General features: G+C 45.0%; 1 protein-coding gene across 3 annotated transcripts in view; it reads right to left on the reverse strand.

Moving 5' to 3' along the window:
• GRM7 (glutamate metabotropic receptor 7) overlaps positions 1–21,167 on the reverse strand; it is an 827,253-nt gene that overhangs the window by 539,063 nt on the left and 267,023 nt on the right. For all 3 annotated transcript variants that reach the window (XM_029601455.1, XM_029601454.1, XM_029601456.1), the window contains exons 3-4: positions 15,619–15,754; positions 14,529–14,683 (exon numbers count right to left, since the gene is read on the reverse strand). In XM_029601455.1, the coding sequence (XP_029457315.1) occupies positions 14,529–14,683; positions 15,619–15,754 (291 nt within the window). The remainder of the gene's footprint in view (positions 1–14,528; positions 14,684–15,618; positions 15,755–21,167) is intronic.

The following is a 21,167-nucleotide window of genomic DNA, read 5'->3' on the forward strand; positions in this document are numbered from 1 at the left end:
TCTCTCTCCATCTCTCCTCTGCCTCTCCCCCTCCTTCCCATTGCTTTCTCTCCTGATGTTCAGTGTACCTTTCCAGTGCCCTCATGTCTTTTGACTGTGTAACTGAAGGCTCCTCATTCCTGGTAAGCTGTCAAAGGCCTCCTCAGGTTAACAGCAACCCCCTTAGTGCTCTGCCAGAGGGAAGATAACATTGACGGTACATATTTCATTCATCACCAATCTTCCTCCAGCACAGATGAATGTACACATACGAAGGCGAGAATAAATGCATGAATCATGCATAAACTGATGCCAAAGGCGGGGATTCTTAAGGCAACAGAGCGCCATTCTGTAGGTGAGCATCAAAATAAAGCAAATGTAGGAACAGCTGGCTTTGTAACAATCCTCTTAAATTACACATTCTGGGGGCAGTTTTAAGGTCTGTGTCAAGTTAATTTTGTAAGGGAAAGTGCATGTGTAGTTTCTCTGAAAATAGAGCTGCAATGTCTGTGGCTATAAAAGTTCAGGGATAGGCAGTTCTGGTCCTCGAGTGCCGCAAGCTGGTTGGGTTATCAGGATATCCACAATGAATATGCATGAGATGTATTTGCATGCAATGGAGGCAGTGCATGCAAATGCATCTCATTAATATTCAGTGTGCATATCTTGAAAACCAACCAGCTTGTGGCACTTGAGGACCAGAGCTGCTTACCCCTGATTTATACATTTCTTAAACACCTTTTCAGAAATCACTGTCCAAGGTGGTATACATAAAAGTACAATAAACACATAATATTAAAAAGGATTAAACAATAATGGAGAGCTCAAACAATAACATCAGACAAACAGAATTCAAATAATTATCGTACAAGGTAAGGTACAAACCCTATACAAGACAGAAACATAGAAATATGATGGCAGAAGAAGACCTTACTACCTGTCTAGTCCCTACCTCCACACCAACTAATTCATAAACACAGGCATGAATTTAATGTTCAGAGTGACAGAATAGGAGTATGAATGGCACATAAAAGCAATCACAATTAACTCTGCACCACACATACCTTGCCTCCCCACGTTTGCCCCCATCTCCTGGATTGCCCTTTCTTCACCACTGTTAGATCTAGGCATTTTATGTAACTCAGTGGCTCATTTACATTTACATTTATTAAAATTTGTGAATCGTCCAACACAATAAAGACCTAGGTGATGAACAAAATGGAATATACATAATCATGTAAACACAAAACAGCAATAGAACAAAGAAAAATTAAAATGACAACAAAATCCTCATCCTAAAATAATAAATATGTCACTTAATTAAAACAAAAAATATATAAGGTAAAACAAGGCAAAAAAATAAAATTAAATCATAAGTTTAAAAATAAGCTAAATTGAATGAAAAGGTTTTAACTTGCGTTCTAAAGTCCGTAACTGAATCAGATTGTCTCAAGTCAATCGGGAGAGAATTCCAAAAAGTGGGCCGTCGTACTTTGTCCGGTATTCCTGTACAAAGTATGACGACCCTGAGAGAGAAGCACTCTGAAGATGCTACCTCTCATTTTTGTTCACTGAATGGGAAATATGCTGCTTCTGAAATTCTAAAGCACACTTTGGACTTTTCTTACCAATATAAGAGCACCTGGGATAAAGCCACTGTTACTCATGGGGGTATTGAAATCTTTGTGTATTACAGATTCTAATCCAATAGGTGAGAGACAAAGAGAAGACAGATGGCTAATGAAAGACAGATGCACAGACATAGGGGCCTTATTCATTAAAGATTAGCTACTCAGAGCACAGCATTTACACGCACCCTAAACCAGGGCACTGTGGAACAAATCACATACAGACAGAATCAGTCCCTACAGAACACAGATTACAATCTAGCAGGCCGACTCAATATCATGTGCCTAAAAATGTGCGTCCAAACAGGGTGCCCGTTTTTTTATCAACGCACGCACATCCACCTCTCCTGGGTGCACAATGCTATATTTTAATGAGCTGCCGCATTAAAAGGCATCGGGCGCCTAGGCTGTGCGTGCATTCGGAAAACGAGCACTCAATACGAGCATCCATTTCTCGTCCCACAGGAATGCTTTTTTTCCCCCTCATTACCTTTTTATTTATTTTTTGTGGGTGGGGGGGAGGGCCAAGGGAAGAGGGTGGGAGAAGATCATCATTAGGACAAGTGGATCTTTCAGGAAATCTCTGCTGGTGCCGCTGCTGTCCTGGATCCGGACAATGATCTCCCATTGATGCAAAGGGACTTATTACCATCACCCACCCATGACGCGCTGTAACAGACTGCCTCTGTGCCTCGGGATCTAGCCCCCAGCTCAGCCCGGGGAAGCCCATGGGCCAAGCACAAGGAAGCCTTGACTTTCATTCATTCATTTCTTCCCGGCGTTCAGCTGCTGAGGTGCATTTGGAAAGAGGGAACCCAGGGAAGCATTTGAGCTGAGGCGCTGGGGGTTTCCCCGGGGTACGGTGGGGTGGGGGATGTACCAAACCGGACAGATCTCTTGCATTTACAAAGTCAAAAAAGGGAAGCGTCCTTGATTGCGGTATGACTTAACACCAGCTCCTGGGCTGGCGTTAAATTTGCCATGTTAAAAAGGGTTCATTGGCCGAGCGGTGATTTTCTGCATCGGACGTGCTAATCCCACTTTTTGCATCGGGTGTTAGTCTAGCACGGCCAAAACATGAGTCCGATTGTGCGTTCACCTGTGCGCACTTTATTACATAAGCCCCCTAAGTGCGTACCTGAGGCACTGGGAGATAAAGTGATTGGGTGAGGGTCAATGACAGAAGCAGGATTTGAACCCTGATGTCTCAATTTCCAGTCCATTAGTCTAACCAGCAGCTCACTCATTTCTCCCACAGAGTGGCAGAAAGACCCAGAGACAAAGGGGCAGATTTTCAAAGGCTACGTGCGAAACATACGCGCGTAACCCGAGAAAATCTGCCCCTGCGCGTGCCGAGCTGATTTTGCATAGGCTCGGCGGTGCACGTAAGTCCCGGGGCGTGCGTATGTCCCAGGGCTTCGAAAAAGGGGCAGGAAGGGGGTGGGTCCAGGGGTGTGACGGCAGTCCAGGGGCGGGTCCAGAGCCCTCCTCCGTTCCGGCCATGCTGGAGGTTCGTGCCGGGTTGTGCGAACAAATCTACGCCCGCGCATATGTTTTAAAATCTGCCCCAAACACTTTAGAGAGTTAGAAACAGATTTCTTAGAGGGATGGAAAGGTTTCTAGGCAAATAGCACTAATGACACTATAAGCATTTAATGTATACACACAAAGACAGAACTAGTGATAGACAAACCACAGGCAGCAAAGAGACTTTCAGCCAGATATACAGGTTAATAAATAAAAACAAAAATAAATATGTACAGTGATCCCTTTTTATTGAACTAACTTAATACATTTCTTAACCAGCTTTCCAGAGCTAATACTCTCTTCTTCAGATAAGAATTTAAGTGAGCAAAAAATGACATTAGCAGGAAATATAAAGTAGTGTGGTTGCAATAAGTGAATCATAACAGGCATTACAATGATAAGGTGAAAGAGAAGGTTTGATGGGTGATCAGAAGGTGACAGACAGGATTTATTTTATTTATTTATTTTTAATTTTTATATACCGACATTCTTACATCCGATGTAAATCATACCGGTTTACATTTTATGACTCATAATGCGATAGTGTAAGTTCCATACTGTGATCATTTTGAATTCTAAAATCTTGCGTTTGGGTTGTTTTAAACTTTCCTTTGGTTTTCCTGATCATAAGGTCATTTATGCAGTAGCCTGGTTCAAAAAAGTGCTCACCCATGGAGGTGTGTCTGATCTTCACCTATGGTGTTTCATCTTGCCTTTAATGTCCGCCCACACCTATCACAGGACCCCAGATGGGAAAAAAAAGCATTCAACACAAGGGGGATCCTATTCATGCTCCTCTTCTAATGCAGTGTATTTTATTAATGCAGAAAATGTAAAAAAAGTACCGGTGAGATAGGCCAGACATTAAAGACAAGAATGAATTCATACTGCCAGTAATCTGCATAAGTTTGCTTTGTAAATACTGGGTAAAAAAAAGCAGCATGTACAAAGTACATGCAGATGTTACCACTCTATGAACTGTTTGAAAATGACCCTAAAAAAGCTTTGCTCCTAAACATTGTTAAATAAAGCCTGTCTATGAATACCACCTCTGTAACCAATCATTGCTTGCTGAGTTATAACTATGAATGTCACTTTGTAAACCGTTGTGATCTATACATGGAACAACGGTATATAAAATGTCTAAATAAATAAAATAAATATTAACAAAATGAGTCAGGAGCCTAAGTCATACTTGTAAACAGAAAACCCATCATGTTTTTATGCACATAGATGACAAATACAGGACTGTGAACTCCTGGTTCAGCCCTATTATAAACCAATACTAGTCTTAGAAACTTTACTCCTCCTCTGACCTGGAGTTACAGCGCTGGGGAATAATAACTACTGCTTTAATGTACACACGATTTCATGGAGGAGTGCTAATCTGTGCACAGAGTTTTACTTGGGGTTGTGTGCACGGTTTTTATGCGTAAAACTCCTTGCTACATTGGCAGTACAATTCTATACACAAAAATGTGTGTATGGCCGAGTGCACCGTATTACATCAGGGCCAGTGTTTATTTTATCTTTTTTATAGTCCTCAATCTACATGTAGTTTGGCACAGATAACACCATACGCATTCATAAATATTTCCATATTTATTGCAGGATATGCTTCAGGGGTCGTCACCATTCAGTGTTAGTGTGTGTATGGATGTGTGCATGAGGGGAGGGTCACTATGCAGTGTTAGTGCAGTGTACAGCACTCAATACATTTGCTCACTGTTCTCTCTTTCGTTCCTTGTTTTGATTAAAAACTGGTCATTTTTTTCACTTTTTCCTGCAAACAAATTCTTCCAATCTGGGACATCTTAGAGGGGGCTGAACGACAGGCATCTCACTCCTACCACACAGTTTACAAAACGTCTCCAAATATCTTTTGGAAAATTCTCATCCTTGTGCAAGTCACTTAAATGATCAGCAATGTCAGGTGTCCGACGACTTCTCTGGGGCACCAGCAAGCCTCCCCACTCATAGCCAGCCAGCTCGGATTAAATTGGTCAGGCAACATCCCCCCAGACTCTTAAAAAAAAGGATTAGGATTTAGGGTTGCATAGCACTGCATCAAATGGATTTAAACGGTGTCTTTTAAAACTGCTTGTATTTGACAGACATTGGGAAATTTGTATGATTTCTGACATCGCCTCAGGAGCACATCCTTTCAGTTGCGTGTGGCTACTAGTGGGCGTGTGTCTGCATGCATGTGCTCGTTCATATGTGCACTGAAGAGAGGATGATGCCTGGAATTCGTTCTCAGATAAATGTGTCCATAACTGAGAGGGTCACAGCTTTAGTCACGGAGCATCTTCTCTCTCATGACATTATTTATGGAAGATATTTGTTCTGTGCTCAGGGAAAAGCGAAAAAAAAAAATCAGTAAACAAAACTCAGCAATAATGGAAAAAATAGGAAAAAAGTAAAGATGCCAACCTCAAGGCCAAGTGCTCACAAACCGTGCAAAAGACAGAGTTGCAAAAATAAAATCAGGAAGATTTATTGTTGCTTATATATGCCGCGTTTCTACTTTTTGCCAAATAACAGCAAACCGTGGCTGCTGACCCTAAACACAGCCTGAAAACCTACCACCAGCCCCAAGCCCCAATTCTCACCAAGTCCTGGGAAACCAGCATCAGCTCCAACCATCACTGCAGCCTGAGAATCGAGCACCAAGGTCAATCCTCACCTAGACCTGAGAATCAACTGCCAGAGGTAATCCTCATCGAAACCTAGGAATCCACCACCAGTTCCAGCCCTCATCAAGGCCTGAGAACCAATCACCAGCTCCAACTCTCACTGAGGCCCAAGAATAGAACTACCAGCACCAACCCTCACCACAGCTCAAGAATTCACCACCAGCTCCAACCTTCACCAAGGCCTGAGAACACACAACTGACTCCAGCCACCACCAGATCCTACTAACCGACTACCACACTGAGCTAATTGTTGAAGGAGCAGAACACAAATTGAAATAGGTACAAAATAAATACCACCTCCAATCCTCATCAAGTCCCAAGAACTAACCACCAGCTCCATCCTCACTGATGCCCAAGAACTTCCACCCTCTCCAACCCTCACCAAAGCCTGGAAACCTATCACCAGTTCCAGCCCTCCCCAAGACCCAAGAGCCCACCGATAACTGAGGCTATCACTCACTTAATCAGAGAATATATCACCAGCTCAGACGTTTCCTTTGACTATTAATGGAGTCATTTCAGCTGTGCTGCTGGTCTGTATGAATTTATCTGTTCTTAGGAACCTTCAGAATTGTAAGACTCAGAAGAAACTGATTTTGTGCATCACCATTTAATGAATCGATATTGTGTCTGTTAACACTTAATGCCTGTGACATCCTTACACACTCACTAATCTCTCTGTGATTGTCACTCTCTCTCTCTCTCTCTCCATCTTTCTTTATTGCATGTTTCTCTTTTGACTCTGTTTATCTTCCCTTTTTCCATTCTGTTTTCTTCCTGTCTCTTTCATTCTCTCTCTCTCTCTCCTACATTTCTACATCACTTCCTCTTTTTCTCCTCCTGCTCTTTTCTTATCCTTTAACTTTTGCCTCCTTCTCTCCCTCTCTCCCATTTCTCCAGCCTCTCTATCCTCCGGCATGGAAAGTTCAGAGCACAATAGCACAGGTAAGAACATAAGGATAAACCTCTTAGCAGCTGTCCCAGAGAGAATAAACACCAACATAAACCCAACCAAGTCAGAAAAGGAGCCTGCTCCACCGGAGATTTCTCTTCATAGCGAGGCGGTCTTCACATAGCCTTGGAGCACAGATAATGGAGGTATTACTACATTAATGTCTATTATTTTTTTATATCATAATAGGAAAGCATCTAGAACAAAAATATATTTTATTTGTCACATCTATTGAATTTTTGTTTATCAGTTCCAATTCTGTGTGTAGAAATGACTTGAGCAGAGATATTTACTATGATCCATACATAGATCTGAATGGGGTAGATTGGTCTATCAGGGAATCAGGCATACCCCGATAAGCCAATGAAGTTGGTCACATGATGTTAGGCACCAGCATTTTTCTCTGCATTTATTGCTGTGCTATGTCCCCACTCTGGTGTGCACAGAAAGAAGGGCCCAGAAGAGCCGTGAGTAGCTGAAGAAAGAGAAGAGGCTGCAGGCCACCACCAGAGCCCAGGCCAATGGTGGCTGAAAAAAGAGAAGAGGATGTGGGCTGCTACTGATGGATCCCAGGCCAGCAAGGGCTAAAGAATAAGGAGAGGCCCCATGTGAGAGAGAGAGAGAGAGAGAGGCAGCTTGTTTGTGTGTGTGTGTGTGAGGGAAAAGCAGCTTTTGTATGTGTGTGTGTGTGTATGTGCTTGAGGGTGCCGAGAAGGGGTGAAAATGGGAAAGAGAGGGGGCTGCTGCAGTCTGAGTCTGGCAACAAGCAAAACTTTTTCATAATGGTGTTGCAGTTCTGGTGCGGGGAGGGGAGGGGGCACTTGCAGAGTGAGCACATGAGCAGCAGAACAACAGCAAAGGTTTGTGTGTGTGTGTGTGTGTGTGTGTGAATGAGCCACTGGCTGGCAGTATGGTTGTCTCATTACTTGGCAATTGATTCAATATTTGACTGGCAAGCAACTTTAAGATCAGACCGGTATATATATGAAAGATGTAACCAAGTGGGACTGCAGCTCAGTTTGCTCACCCCTGGTCTAGGATGTGCTATACTTAGTTGTTTAGGAAAAATATGAAATTTGTTAGATATTTTTTTGTCTCAGTTCTGCCAAACTCCAGGCCGCATGATGCACCTCTCAAGTGTCGACTTGTGCTTTTGGGAGTTGTTGAAGCCCGTGTTGCACAAAAAGTGTATGAGTGAGTCACTAGGGATGTGCATCCATTTTCCACGGATTTGTAATCCGCAACTTATTTTTTGGTATCTGTTAAATACGTGGGGAGGCGAAACGTATCGCGACTCCCCACGTATTAAACAGATTTCTATTTTATTCGGCCTAAATAAAAATTTAAACCCCCCACCCTCCTGACCCTCCCAAGACTTACCAAAACTCCCTGGTGGTCCAGCGGTGGGGTCCGGGAACTCATTCACACCCTCGGTGCTAGTTTCATCATGGCGCCGATAGCCTTTGTCACAGGGGCTACCGGTGCCATTGGTCAGCCCCTGTCACATGGTCATCGGCGCCATCTTGTGCTCCTACCATGTGACAGGGGCTGACCAATGGCACCGGTAGCCCCTGTGACATAGTATGGGCAAAGGCTATTGGCGCCATTTTAAGTCCTGGCATCGGACGGCAGGTCGCTCCGGGACCACCGTTGGACCCACAGGGACTTTTGGCCAGCTTGGGGGGGCCTCCTGACCCCCACAAGACTTGCCAAAAGTCCAGCAGGGGTCCGGGAGCGACCTCCTTGAACGCCGGCCATCCGATGCAAATACTCAAAATGGCGCCGATCGCCGTCATAGTGAGGGCAAAGGCGATCGGCACCATTTTGAGACTCAAAATCGTCGTCCGATGCCAATACTCAAAATGGCGCCGATTTGGCGCCATTTTGAGTATTGGCATCGGACGGCCGGCGTTCAAGGAGGTCGCTCCCAGACCCCTGCTGGACTTTTGGCAAGTCTTGTGGGGGTCAGGAGGCCCCCCCAAGCTGGCCAAAAGTCCCTGTGGGTCCAACGGTGGTCCCGGAGCGACCTGCCGTCCGATGCCAGGACTTAAAATGGCGCCGATAGCCTTTGCCCATACTATGTCACAGGGGCTACTGGTGCCATTGGTCAGTTCCTGTCACATGGTAGGAGCACAAGATGGCGCCGATGACCATGTGACAGGGGCTGACCAATGGCACCGGTAGCCCCTGTGACAAAGGCTATCGGCGCCATGATGAAACTAGCACCGAGGGTGTGAATGAGTTCCAGGACCCCACCGCTGGACCACCAGGGAGTTTTGGTAAGTCTTGGGGGGGTCAGGAGGGTGGGGAGTTGTAGTTAATTTTAATTTTAGCTGGGACACTAATTTAACTCGCCGTAGTAACGTATTTACAGATCGACAACTTATGCAATTCTCCATACTTCCGCATGAAACGGAATTGACCCCCCACGAATACGTATCACGTACGCAACGAAAACGTTTTGGCTGCACATCTCTATGAGTCTCAGATGCTTTGTGGGCTGGGTGTGAAAAAAATCCCCCAGGCTGATATTTTCCTGCATTCCACTCTGGATCTGAAGAGCAACATCTGGTGTTCTATAATTTTCAGGACTGGGCTGATCCAAAATAAAAAATGGCCATGCACAATCATTTTTTAGCAAACCTGCTCTCGAAGAAGAAAAGCTAGTAAATTACATTATAACCACTTTTCTCAAAAAGGTAATAAATAGTGAAAATAATTCCTTCCTGACCTCAGACCTGGTGATCAAGTTGACATTCATAATCAGCTATTTCTTAGAGTCTAACTCAGGAGTAGGCAACTACAGTCCTGGAGTGCCACAAACAGGCCAGGTTTTCAGGATATCCACAATGCTGGGGCTTAGACCAAAGTCCAGATGTCAGGACTTGGCCTATAGTTCAGGCCCCAGCATTGGAATCCAGCTTCCAGAACAGGCCCCAGCCCAACACTGGGGCCCGGGTCTTGGCCTAGGCTGAGGTCCAGGTGTTGAGACCCAGCCTCCAGACCAGGTCCTAGCATCGGGCCTGGGTCTGGGTCAAGGCCTTAGCTTCAGGACCCAGCCTGTGGACCAAGCCCCGATTTTGGACCTGGGCCCAAGCACCCGATTTTGGACCTGGGCCCAAGCACCAGCATCTGATCTAAGTCTTGATGTTGGGCCTAGGCCGAGGCATTGGGACCAGGCCTTGAAGCCTGGGTTTTGTTAGGATGGAAGGGATGGGTGTTGGGGGCAGGAGGCCTCGGGATGTCCCTTTTCTTTTTTTTCCCATTTTTTATGTTTTTTTTTAATTAAATAAATCAAATAAAGATTAAACAAAACAATATTTATGGGAATCCTCCCCCCCCCCCCCAAAAAAAAATTGAAACTAAATTTTTTCTTCTTCCCACCCCTAAAAGCTACCAATGAAGGAATTGCCCATCCATCCTGTTCTAGGGGTTCTGACTCCTGTGCCTGCCAATATGAGACCTCACAAGAGCATGAATGAAGAATCTTCAGTCTGGTCAGTCATATGAGTGGTCAGAATTACGATTCTGTTTTATAGGCTGGAAAATAAAATGTTTCTAAATTGTAGGACATTTTAATATTTGGAAATATGTAGAAATCAATGACATTGCTACTGAAAAATTCAGTGTCATCTCCATGCCAGCTCTGTCCTTCACCCTCACAATGAAAGAATGAGATTCTCCCTGCATAAATTCTCTTTATATTATTTCTACAAAAGCTCCAAAGCACTCTCATAAAGGAAGCTCTTCCAAGTTCTCCTCCATTTCATTGTCCGCTGACCTCTAAGACACATCCAGCTTGTTCCAGCTCTCTTTCACTTTGCATTTCTCATTTAATTGAGCTTCTCTGCATTATTCTTTGCTGTAGTCTATCTCAGACATCAAAAATATAATTAACTTTTTTGCTGGCTGAGGACATGGAGCCATTTTTGTTAGGAACAAGCAAACCTTCAACCCAGTTCAAAGCCAGGGGTGGATCTGTGGATGCGTGACTCACATTTACACAATTAATCAACCCAGTTTAAAGCTTTTTCTTTTTTGTTAATGATGAATCTGGATTTACTCCGATTGGTTCAAATTTATGTGAATAATTCACAGATTCAGGTTATTAGCACTTGCTGTCTAATTTAGAGTTTTGGTTGGCTGTGCGAGCTATAATAATGCCCCTATTGGATTACCTGCAATGAGCCTTATCTTAGTCTTCCCACCAACTCTTTGCACATGTTGCAACTCCTGCAGAATACCGCCGCTCGTTTGATCTCAGGACCCTCTAGATAGGATCGTATATCTCCGATTCTGTTCCAACTTCATTGGTTGCCTGCGGAATCACTTGTGACTTACAAAATTGCTCTGCTGGCACACAGACGTCTGGCACTGGATTCGTTTCCCCGGGCAAACTGTTTATTACGGATCTGTAATCCATCACGGGTCCTGCGATGCTCACAGCGTGGCTTGCTTGATGTTCCATCTGTTCGGCATGCTTGGTTGGTCCAGACGCGCGAGAGAGCTTGCTTTGTGGCAGCTCCTCCACGTGGAAGCTTTTACTGCAGGATTTGCGGTGGACAACCGGTGTTAAAACCTTTAAAATTGTCACTGCAAACTCTCCTGTTCAGACTTGCTTACAACTAACACACACTGATAAGGTTGGACTGTTAAACGTACAGTTTGTGAGTGGCAGCCGCTCTTAGCACGATGTCCTTTTTGTCGTGTTTCTCTTGTTTTATGGATGTTATTTTGTGAGCCGCCTAGAGCCATCGGCATTGGCGGTATATAAGTAGAAAAATACATAAATAAATCTGAAGCGTGCATTGATGGTGCAGAGCTTTGGTGTGCTTTGAAAGCAAAATGCACGTGCCCACATGAGACACACAAGGAAAAGAGAGGGAAAGCAGCTGAAAATGTTTGAAAATTGTGCGCCACAGCACCAAGTGTCAGCCAGGGTTGAAGCCCTGGCAATTGACAGCTCGCAGGCTTCATATTTTGGGCTAATGCAAGTTTTTTATGGGTTGAGCAATTTGAAAGTCAGAGGATCTGTGCCTGACCAGAAGTGAACCAGGTAAGCAGAGTCAAGCTGAGCTTCATAACTCAAGATGACTCCTCCCCCTTCCCTCTTCCCTCTTACTTCCCACCCACGGCTAAGAATTCAGTGAATCATCCCAGTTCTTTATCATTTTGCTATTGGGTTTAGCTGTGACCCAGTGGCAGTACAAAGCAGCAGCCCAAGGCTCAGCCCTAAAGAGCTTTCCCTCGGCTGGGGAGATGTGGTCTAGTGATTATTACAATGGCCTGAGAAGCAGGGAACTCAAAGTTCAAATCCTGCTTCTGCCACCAGCATGCCCGGTGATCTTGGGCAGGCCATTTCATTTTCCATCGGCTCAATGCAACAAGGCATGCTGAGACACAGGACGCAGGTTAAAAAACATTTTAACTCCCTAATGCATGGACTGGAAAATGTTCTCACAAACCTGAGTTAAAATGTGCTCAGCATAGGCTGGGCAAGCGGGGGAGTCTCCGACGTGATTTATGCACACAAAACTGCTTTAAGCACAGAAAGCATTTTTTTGTGCACATAAATAATTTTGTATGTGCAGAAAATGTGCATAAAACACATTTTCTGTGCATGAATCCCGATTATAGGTCCTGGCACCATAACTCTGTCTTCCGCCTATTGACTGACAGCAGTGCTGGAAACTTTACTCCACCTCTGTCCAGGAGCAACACTTCCAGCTGTAAGAAAGCCCGAGTTAAGCCTGTGCGCCTCTCTGCATTGGCGGGTAAATTAGCTAATGCCTTCATTCGATGAGATTTTCATGCGAGGGCACAAAGCAGGACACACAGTTTTACATGCACCCATTTTGTTTTATGCTCAGAATTCCTTCCTGCATCAGGAATAATGTTTGTGCACAAAAATATGTGCGTGCAACTTCAGCTAAAAAACTGTGCACTCTGCTGAGCTCATCTTATTACACCAAGCCCTGAGATTGTAAGATTTTGGGGGAAGGAATTTATCAGATTATTATTATTATAAGCCATTAACAGCAGCTACCAAAACAGCATGTTCTGGAACATAGTTTAAAGAATGTGATTCGTCCTTTGAAGACAAAATAGCAAAGGTTCGGAACAACACTCACTACCCTGAGCTGGACTACAGCCTCATGAACCCCAACCCACTCCCCTGAGCTGAGCCCCCTAGTATTACAGTCTCAAGGGTCCCGCACTCACTGCCCCCAAGCATTCTGCTGAACACCTGCATTTCTTTCAATAAATATAAATTGAAAAAATAAAAAAAAATAAGGTATCTGGGTAAAGAAGAATAAACTTCATATTGAGCAAAGCCAGAAAATTGTACTACATTTATTTATTTAGTTAGTTAGTTAGTTTATTTTGACACTTTATATACCATCGTTCCATGTATAGATCACAACGGTTTACAAATTGACATACATAATTATAACTCAACAGACAACAATGATTGGTTACATAAAGCAAGGAGAACAGAAAATTAGAGCTAAGTGGTAGTTGTTACATCTCATTCAGTGGGTTGTTTTTAAAGTCTTACATTCTCTCATTTGATTTTTTTTTTTTCATGATTTTATTATTATCTGTTATCCTTCTTGTCTTTTGCAGATCGATGCCTTCTGTAGTTTTTAAGTCAGATCATAAGCGTTTTTGAATAGCCATGTTTTTAGTTCACGTTTAAATCTCTTTCTATTTGGTATAACACGCAGCGTCTTGGGCACAGAATTCAAGAGCGCTGGACCTGCCGTTGAAAACACGCAGTCAGATGTGTGCGCCGTATTGTGGGAATAGTCAATAATCCTTTATTTTGAGATCTTAGTGTTCGCTGAGGATTGCAAGGTTGTAGTGCCTCTCCTAACAAGCCGGTGTTATTGGAGTGAATAATGTTGAGTATTATCGTTAATACTGTATAGTGGATTCTGGATTGTGCCGGTAACCAATGCAGTGACCATCAGCGAGGGTGTTATGTGATCATATTTCCTAGATCCTAATAGGGGGTCTTGCTGCGGCATTTTGTAGCAGTTGTAGTGGTTTTAAGTGACATGTTGGAAGACCTAGTAGTCAATATAGCAGGACTGCTCCTAACACCCGTGCATCTATTGAGATTACATAAACTTTGATACTATGGGTCACGTATAATCATGAGTCAAGTTCATCGAGATCGTAAATAAGGAAGGAAATACTTCCCTCTGTTATGTCCACAGTCTTTCAGTGTCGCAAGGTCTTTAGGATCTCGATGAACTTGAATGATCTACCTGCAATAACAAATATCTTAAATAATGGACGAGGCAGGTCCACGGTATCTCAAAGTGAGTGTAATTTCAATAGATGCACGGGTGTTAGGAGCAGTCCTGCTATATTCAGCACAATTTTCTGGCTTTGCTCAATATTTAAGTGAAACCAAGGAGATATCGAAAGAACATTAAAAACATAGATGTGAATACTTTGGAGAGTTAACATTGTGCATGAGTGCACGTCACAAACTTTTGACCCCTTTTTCTGGGTAATTTTACAATTAAAGAAGAGTAAAGCCTGCCACCTGCAAAGTTCCTGAGTGAGAGATGGATTAAGTCAGGCTTAACTCAAGATTTAATTAGTTCAGATTACGGTATGGAATTATCATGATCGTCTCAAAGCTGTAAAAATATCATCTCCATCTCAGGCTCTGTCACATACACACTGGGCTTAGCTTATGCTGACAGCTGGGATTCTGAAGGCCGTTCTTACCTTCCACCGTCGCTCTCTTGGGCAGAATGGTGATGGCCCCTTCAGCTGCCTCCTCATAGGCATGTAACAGATTCAGCTTGGTTCCCCAGCTACCTGATCCTACCCACAGGAAGTGGCCCACTTGGTTGGCACGTTTTGCTGCAGCAAGAACCTGTCTGGGAAAAGGGCATCGATCCAGGTGTTAATTCATACCGAGGAAGAACCGACTTTCAGTGCAGAGCAGGCAGTGACTTAGGAACATGATGGCAGAAACAGACCATACAGCTGAGCCCAACCAGTCTTCCCATCTCCCTGCCACTCCCTCTGTGTTTATCCCATGCTTTCTTGAATTCAGATACTGTCCTTGTCTCCACCACCTCCAAGGGGAGGCTGCTCCATGCATCCACTACCCTCTGTAAAGAAATATTTCCTTAGATTATTCCTGAGTCTACCCCTTTCTCGCTCATCCCATGATCCTCGTTCTAGAGCATCCTGTCCCCATATGCTTGAGAATGAAGATCACTGACCATTTTAGTGGCCACCCTCTGGACCGACTCCAACAGGTTTCTATCCTTTTGAAGATGCAGACAGGAATATTAAGGTAAGTCACTGCACGGAAACACCTCTCAGGTTCCTGCCTGCAGCTGCTCTGTGACTTCTCGACCTAAGTCTGCTAGATTTACTGATTTCACATCACTCAGTTATTGTACAGTGAGCAAAGCACCAAACTCAGGCAGTGTTTAAGCTGGAGCTGACATAGTCACATAATTCCAATTAATCATCTGATGGAATTATCCATAAGTGAACACACCCTGAGCTTTCTGCTCCATTGTCAAGCTACAGTAATTAGATCTGTCAAAAAAGTGATTTTTATCCCATAGGTTCAGCTGATTTCAGACTAAGCCCAATAAAACCCTGTAAATTACCTCCACACCTGTAAAGCGATGCCTTCAAGTCAAAATGAACTGTGAGATTCTGCAACGAAGTCTGCAGTGCCCTAATGTGTTAATGTGCATCTTTGTAATTAACTCCAAAAAGCTTCAGCCAAATATTGGGAAAAGTAAAAGAATAATTGAATGGCCTGCATGCGACTGATCACACAGAGACTTACTTTATGTCCTCATCGCTGGCAAACAGGACGATGCCCCTGGCACTGGCTGTAGTGAGGAGCTGCTTAATAATTGCATCAAAGTCCCCAGCTTTGTGGTTGTGTGGGATCCTCACTGACTGAGCGATGCAGAGGCCACCTGCAAAAAAAGGAGCAATGGCAGTGAGAAGAGACCACAACCACTAGAAGACTTACAGCATCAGCACCGGGGAGCTCTCAGCCAATCAGTGCTCCTGTTCACTGAGGCTGCTCCCCACTCCAGTCTTGTGTCATTCTACTGTGAACCTCCAGGAACGGCTTTCCCTCACGGATGCACACATCACTGCACAAGGATGATAAATCTCTTCCCTGAAAAGCTTACAATCTAAATGGGTACCTGAAGTGCTAAGAGAGTGACTTGGCCAAAGTCACAGGGAGCATCAGCAGGAGAGGTGGGATTTGAACCTTGGCTTCTCTGGTTTAAGGCCACTCCTCCTCCTCTATCTAGAAGTGTCTGATAAACGGACAGGGGCTGCTGTTGCTACTGCCAAGCCTTGCTGCGTAAGATTGTCACTGCACAATAGGTGAGGCTCAGCCTGTGCCAATCCTGTTGCAGTCCTCATGGCCAAATCTGTGCCCAGTGATGGACTTCAACGGTACAAGAAACATCACCTGTTAACCTATAAATAATTAGCACAAGCGCCTTCCTTAATGTTCCGCAATACGCGTCAGACCTTGGTTTCATTCCTGTAGAGAAATGGGCATTTGAAATTTGCAGGAAAGCCCTCCTAATTCACCATCGCAAGCCTGACTGGCACGACCCTGCTTTTACCTAAAATACTGTTAAGGATGAGGCAGGCAGAACTACGGCAGAGTCTTGTTAGAACAGGGACCATTGGCCATGACCAATCACACACCGTATACCCCAGACAGAAAAAAAGGAAGAAGAGGTGAACAGAGCCAAGAAGCAAGCTGATACTTTAAGGGCCGCAGACAGTGTTTCTGCTTTACTAGGGTTGCCGCCTCACACAGGCCTTGTTTTTTCCCCCGCTGCATGCATGCAGGGAGGGTTAGTTTGCGTTTTCCCTACGGAATGCTGCACCTCCCTGCATGCAACGGGGCAAAAAAACCCAGTCTGTCCTGGCTGACCTGGCTGAGGTGGCAACCTTATGCTTTCTGAAAGGAAGAAAGGTATTTCTATGTACTAACGCAGATTCCTCCTAACCAAGGGCAGCACAGATATGTGGCCAAGGTTTTCTCTGGCTGCTGAGGGATGTTGGTGTCGCTGCCTGCACTGACTGAAGTCAGCTACAAAGCAGAGAGCTGAGGCCTCGTTGCTTCCAAGAAGCCAAAGGCTTCTGTTATAGGGACCCATTGGGGGACAGCAGAAAATCTGCACAGTGGCATAATCTCTATTATTTTCTCACTCTCCCCTTGTTCCTTTGATATCCCTGTTAAATGCAACTTTATTTTTCCCTTTCTCATTTAAAGGTATTACTCCCCTTGTTAATTGTAAACCGATGTGATATGTATATGAATGTCGGTATATAAAAGTTCTAAATAAATAAATAAATATTCTGGTTTTCTTACAAATGGCTACAGAAAATCATATGCAATGCAGAAATGTCAGGAAATCCCACACCACAATCAGGTCTAATGGGGGGAGGGGGGGGGGGGGGCGGAGGGAAGAGACAACCATCAGCACACCGGCAGGGCAGAGACATGGCATTAAATTACGAAGTTCTTCCAGGGACGCTGGCGAGAGCGAGGTAGAGTGATGTGCTGTCACGTCCTCTCTCTTGAATACCATCAGGGCACAGAGGGAGACTTCCAGGATGCAATCAACGGAGTTTGCCAGAGTAATTCTGCTTGAAAATGTTCATTTCTTATGTAGACTCTCCTCCAGACACAGAGAGAAGGGGGAGAGACCTGCAACAGCCAACCTGCACGTCTTCCTACAGGCCTGACATCAGGAGGGAGTTGTTAGGGGACATGGCGAGAAGGTGTGTGAAGTTTGCGGGGTTTTTCCACTGCTAGAGCAGCGCACTGGACTGCCCACTTAACCATAAAACTTCCATTTCCTTTGGAGGAAAATGTCTTTAAAAAAAAAAAAAATTGAAAAGTAACACGGTGCTAGCAGCGAAGAGCTGTGTTGCAGAATCTCAGCATTAACACTTTATCACTGACTAAGCAGCTGCCGGCTTAGCAAGCTCCTGGGGCTCTGGGCTCAGTCTGGGGTCACTGCTGCACTCGGTGACTATCAGGCTATGCGCACGGAGCCCTGAGGATGCCGGCACCATCTTTCCTCCCTTCCCTTTCAGAGGCAGGCGACCCATAACAAGCCCTTGGAGGGAAAGGAGATGGGTCCTACACTTCAAAGAGGCCCTGGGACGGAGTGCGAGACCAAAACCCCGAGGGGAAAGCAATGTCTGAAAACCAGAAGACGTAAAAGCAGACAAGAACTGGAAGGCAAAAGGGAGAGGAGGGTAAAGCTGCAGCCTTCGAGGGCAGAGCGCTGAAGCGATCCAGGGCTTTTGGTGGTGAGGGAATGGGTCCCCTCAGTGCTTCTTCCTTCGTGTTGCCTTGTAGAAAGAGCCCAGTGCTAGGAAAGGCAAGTAGAAAGAGTCGGGGTGACTTTCTTTATCACTTCTATAGCCCCCCCCCCCCCCCCCCCCCCGAGATGTACACAATGCTGTACAGATACACATGAGACAGTCCCTGCTCCCTGGAGCTTACAGTCTAGGCAAGACAAATAAAAGGCTTCGGGGAAACCTGGTTACATCAGCAAGTCTTCAAGCTGGACTCAGTGACCGCTGACCTTTCACCCCATCCAGCAATGTGCCTAAGTAACCCTGGATGGGGGGGCAGTCTGTCTTCTCCTGGTGCACACTAAGGCAAGGCCTGTGCAGCGCTTCATCCATTTCATCCATCAGGAGCAACGTGGCACTTAAATATCAATTTCTGAAGGGCCTTTTTTCAGGGGCTATTTGCTGGTACTGAATACCAGCATCTTTTTCCTCTGCCTGCTTGATTTGCCCTGTTTTCCCTAAAAAAAAAACAAAAAACCATGCATCCTGCCTGCGAGCGCCCACACCTTTATTTCCCCCCCCCCCCCCCCCCCCCCCCCAGTAACATAGCACTGGATACAGTCATTTCAGTGCTAGAATGAAATTCTGTAATGCAGGACTTTGCTGGAAAGGAAGCGAATGGATTTATGATTTACTTCCCACACCTTCCCATCAGGTTCTGATTATTTAACCAGAGTTAAAGAGGACAACTTGCTCGCCACAGAGAGGCAAACTGTGGCACAGCGGCGACACCTTTGCATACTCCATGTGAAAACCAGCACAGATTTATCTGCATACAAGCAGCAGGAATGAACACCGGGTGACATAGGATGTGATTTTGTTAGTATCGCTCTCTCTCTCTCTCCCGGGCTCTCCATCAGTACAAGGGCCAGGCCCTGCTATGAGAGGGTCAGTCTGGTCTCTTTACCAGACCCTATTGGTGGCAGCCATAGGTCAGATCCCCAGAGACTGAATGCAGCTTCCAGCAGCAGAAAATTTTAATTGAGAAAATGGGAAAGTCACCTGGGGATGCTTAATCTTAAAAGGCTGCAGCAGACAGGTGATCACCACCTGTGATAAACAGAGAGGAGGCAGAGAGTGGGTAGGGGCTGCGGAGATAACATGAGATGAGCAGAGGCAGTAACAGATAAAGGCAAATTAACCAGAAAATGATTTAATCTGAGTGAGAAACGGAATCGTGCAACACCTGTTCTCTGCATCCTTCCCCGACGTGATTCGCGGACCGAGAGACACAAAGCATCTGATTCAGATATTGCAGAGATGTTAGAAAGAATTAACGTTTGCCTTTTCTGCAGATGTCACTAAGATCTGCAGCAGACCAGACAGAATGAAAAGTGATCTAAGAAAGCTTGAGGAATGGCTGAGTATTTAGCAGTCGTGCATTTGGGGTGCAGCTATCCAAGGGAGCAGGATATGGCAAGAGTGGAGCTGTTTGGGGAGGGGAGGGGGTAGATCCTGATGCGTACTAATCAGGATAGAGACCTTGGGGGCGATCATGTCTGATGATCTCAAGATAGAAAAACAGCACAACAAGGCACTGACCAGTGCCGGAAGGATGCTAAGATGGAGAGGTAGAGCCCACAAAAAAAGGAGGCAATAATACATCTGTACAGGGCATTGGCGAGACCTCCCTAGAATACTTGTCCAATTCTGGAGGCCAATCCTCTAAAAGGTCATAGATAGGCTTGAGGTGATCCAGAGACAGTTTACCAAAATGGTATGGGTTCTGCACCAAAAGCCTTATGAGGTGAGCAGCATAAAAGACCTAAATATGTATGTACCCTAGAGAAAGAAGAGACAGGAGAAATATGAAAGAGACCTGCAAGTTCTTCACAGATACACATGCACTAGAAACAAACCTTTTTCAGAAAAAAAGAGTGTTCTATAATAAAGGGTCATGGGATGAGGCTCCCATGGGGAGAGGGGGATTGACTCAGGAGTAATCTAAGGAAGTTTTTCTTTACAGAAAGGGTGGTGAATGTATGGAACGGCCTCTCAGTGGAGGTGGTGGAGACTGACATATCTGCATTGGCCTGATTTGTCAGGATCCATGGGTCTGTAAAATACCCTGACACCCCCTTCAGTTTATATCTTTAATTTGATTTCCTCTTCTACAATTATCTGAAAGCTGCTTTGCCAAAGGCCTGACTCCTCAGTTTGCTACAAGTTTCTGACAAATTGATACCCAACTCTGGGAGCTGGCTTTCTCTCCCTCCCAGGTCGGACCTCGGCAATCTGTGGAGGCCTAACCTGGAGTTCTTGCCAACTCTTCCCAGCAGCTTACACAAAGCCTTCATTAGAAAAATGGAGCATCCGCCTTCCCCATCTCACCTGCCTGTCTGCAGAAGGACTGCGGATCTGGGCTTCTGACTGAATATTCTAGTGAATGAATTACACCCCCCTGTCACCAGACCTAGAACGTGCCCTATTTACCCCATGATAGAAACATAATGGAATTCAAGAAAGCCTGTGAAAAGCCCAGCGGGTCACTGCTTGCAAAGAAGTGAGGATAAAGCCAAAGATGAACTGGGTTCTGGGGTATTGTAGCAGGAGTGAAACTGGGCAGAACACATAGTCCTCCAGATCCTTGTCTGCCATCTCTCTCGGTGTTCCTGTGTTTCTAAGTCTGTGTATTGCTGGTGTGCTGTGCTGAGAGATGGGGAATGTGCCACAGCAGGAAAAATGTATTCCATTGGCCATTTATTCCTTTTCTGGTGACTAATGCCAGGAAGCACTTGCCCTGAGGGTGGTGGAAGCTTTCTGGCTGTACTGCTGAGCAGGGCGCAGGCACTCACGTCCTAAGCCTAGCAAGGAGCCTTGGATCTTTACGCTGCCATTTTTCATCCCAGCTTCATCGATTAACCAGAGGGAACTTAAGGCTTCTCCATATTTGTCTGAAACAATGATCTCAACAAAGCCCTTTAGTTGTATCTGTAATGTTGCACTGGGAGGTTGTGCTATCACTTAGAATTAGAGTAACTCCCA

The sequence above is a fragment of the Rhinatrema bivittatum genome, chromosome 4 (assembly GCF_901001135.1).
Source record: "Rhinatrema bivittatum chromosome 4, aRhiBiv1.1, whole genome shotgun sequence".
NCBI lineage: Eukaryota > Metazoa > Chordata > Amphibia > Gymnophiona > Rhinatrematidae > Rhinatrema > Rhinatrema bivittatum.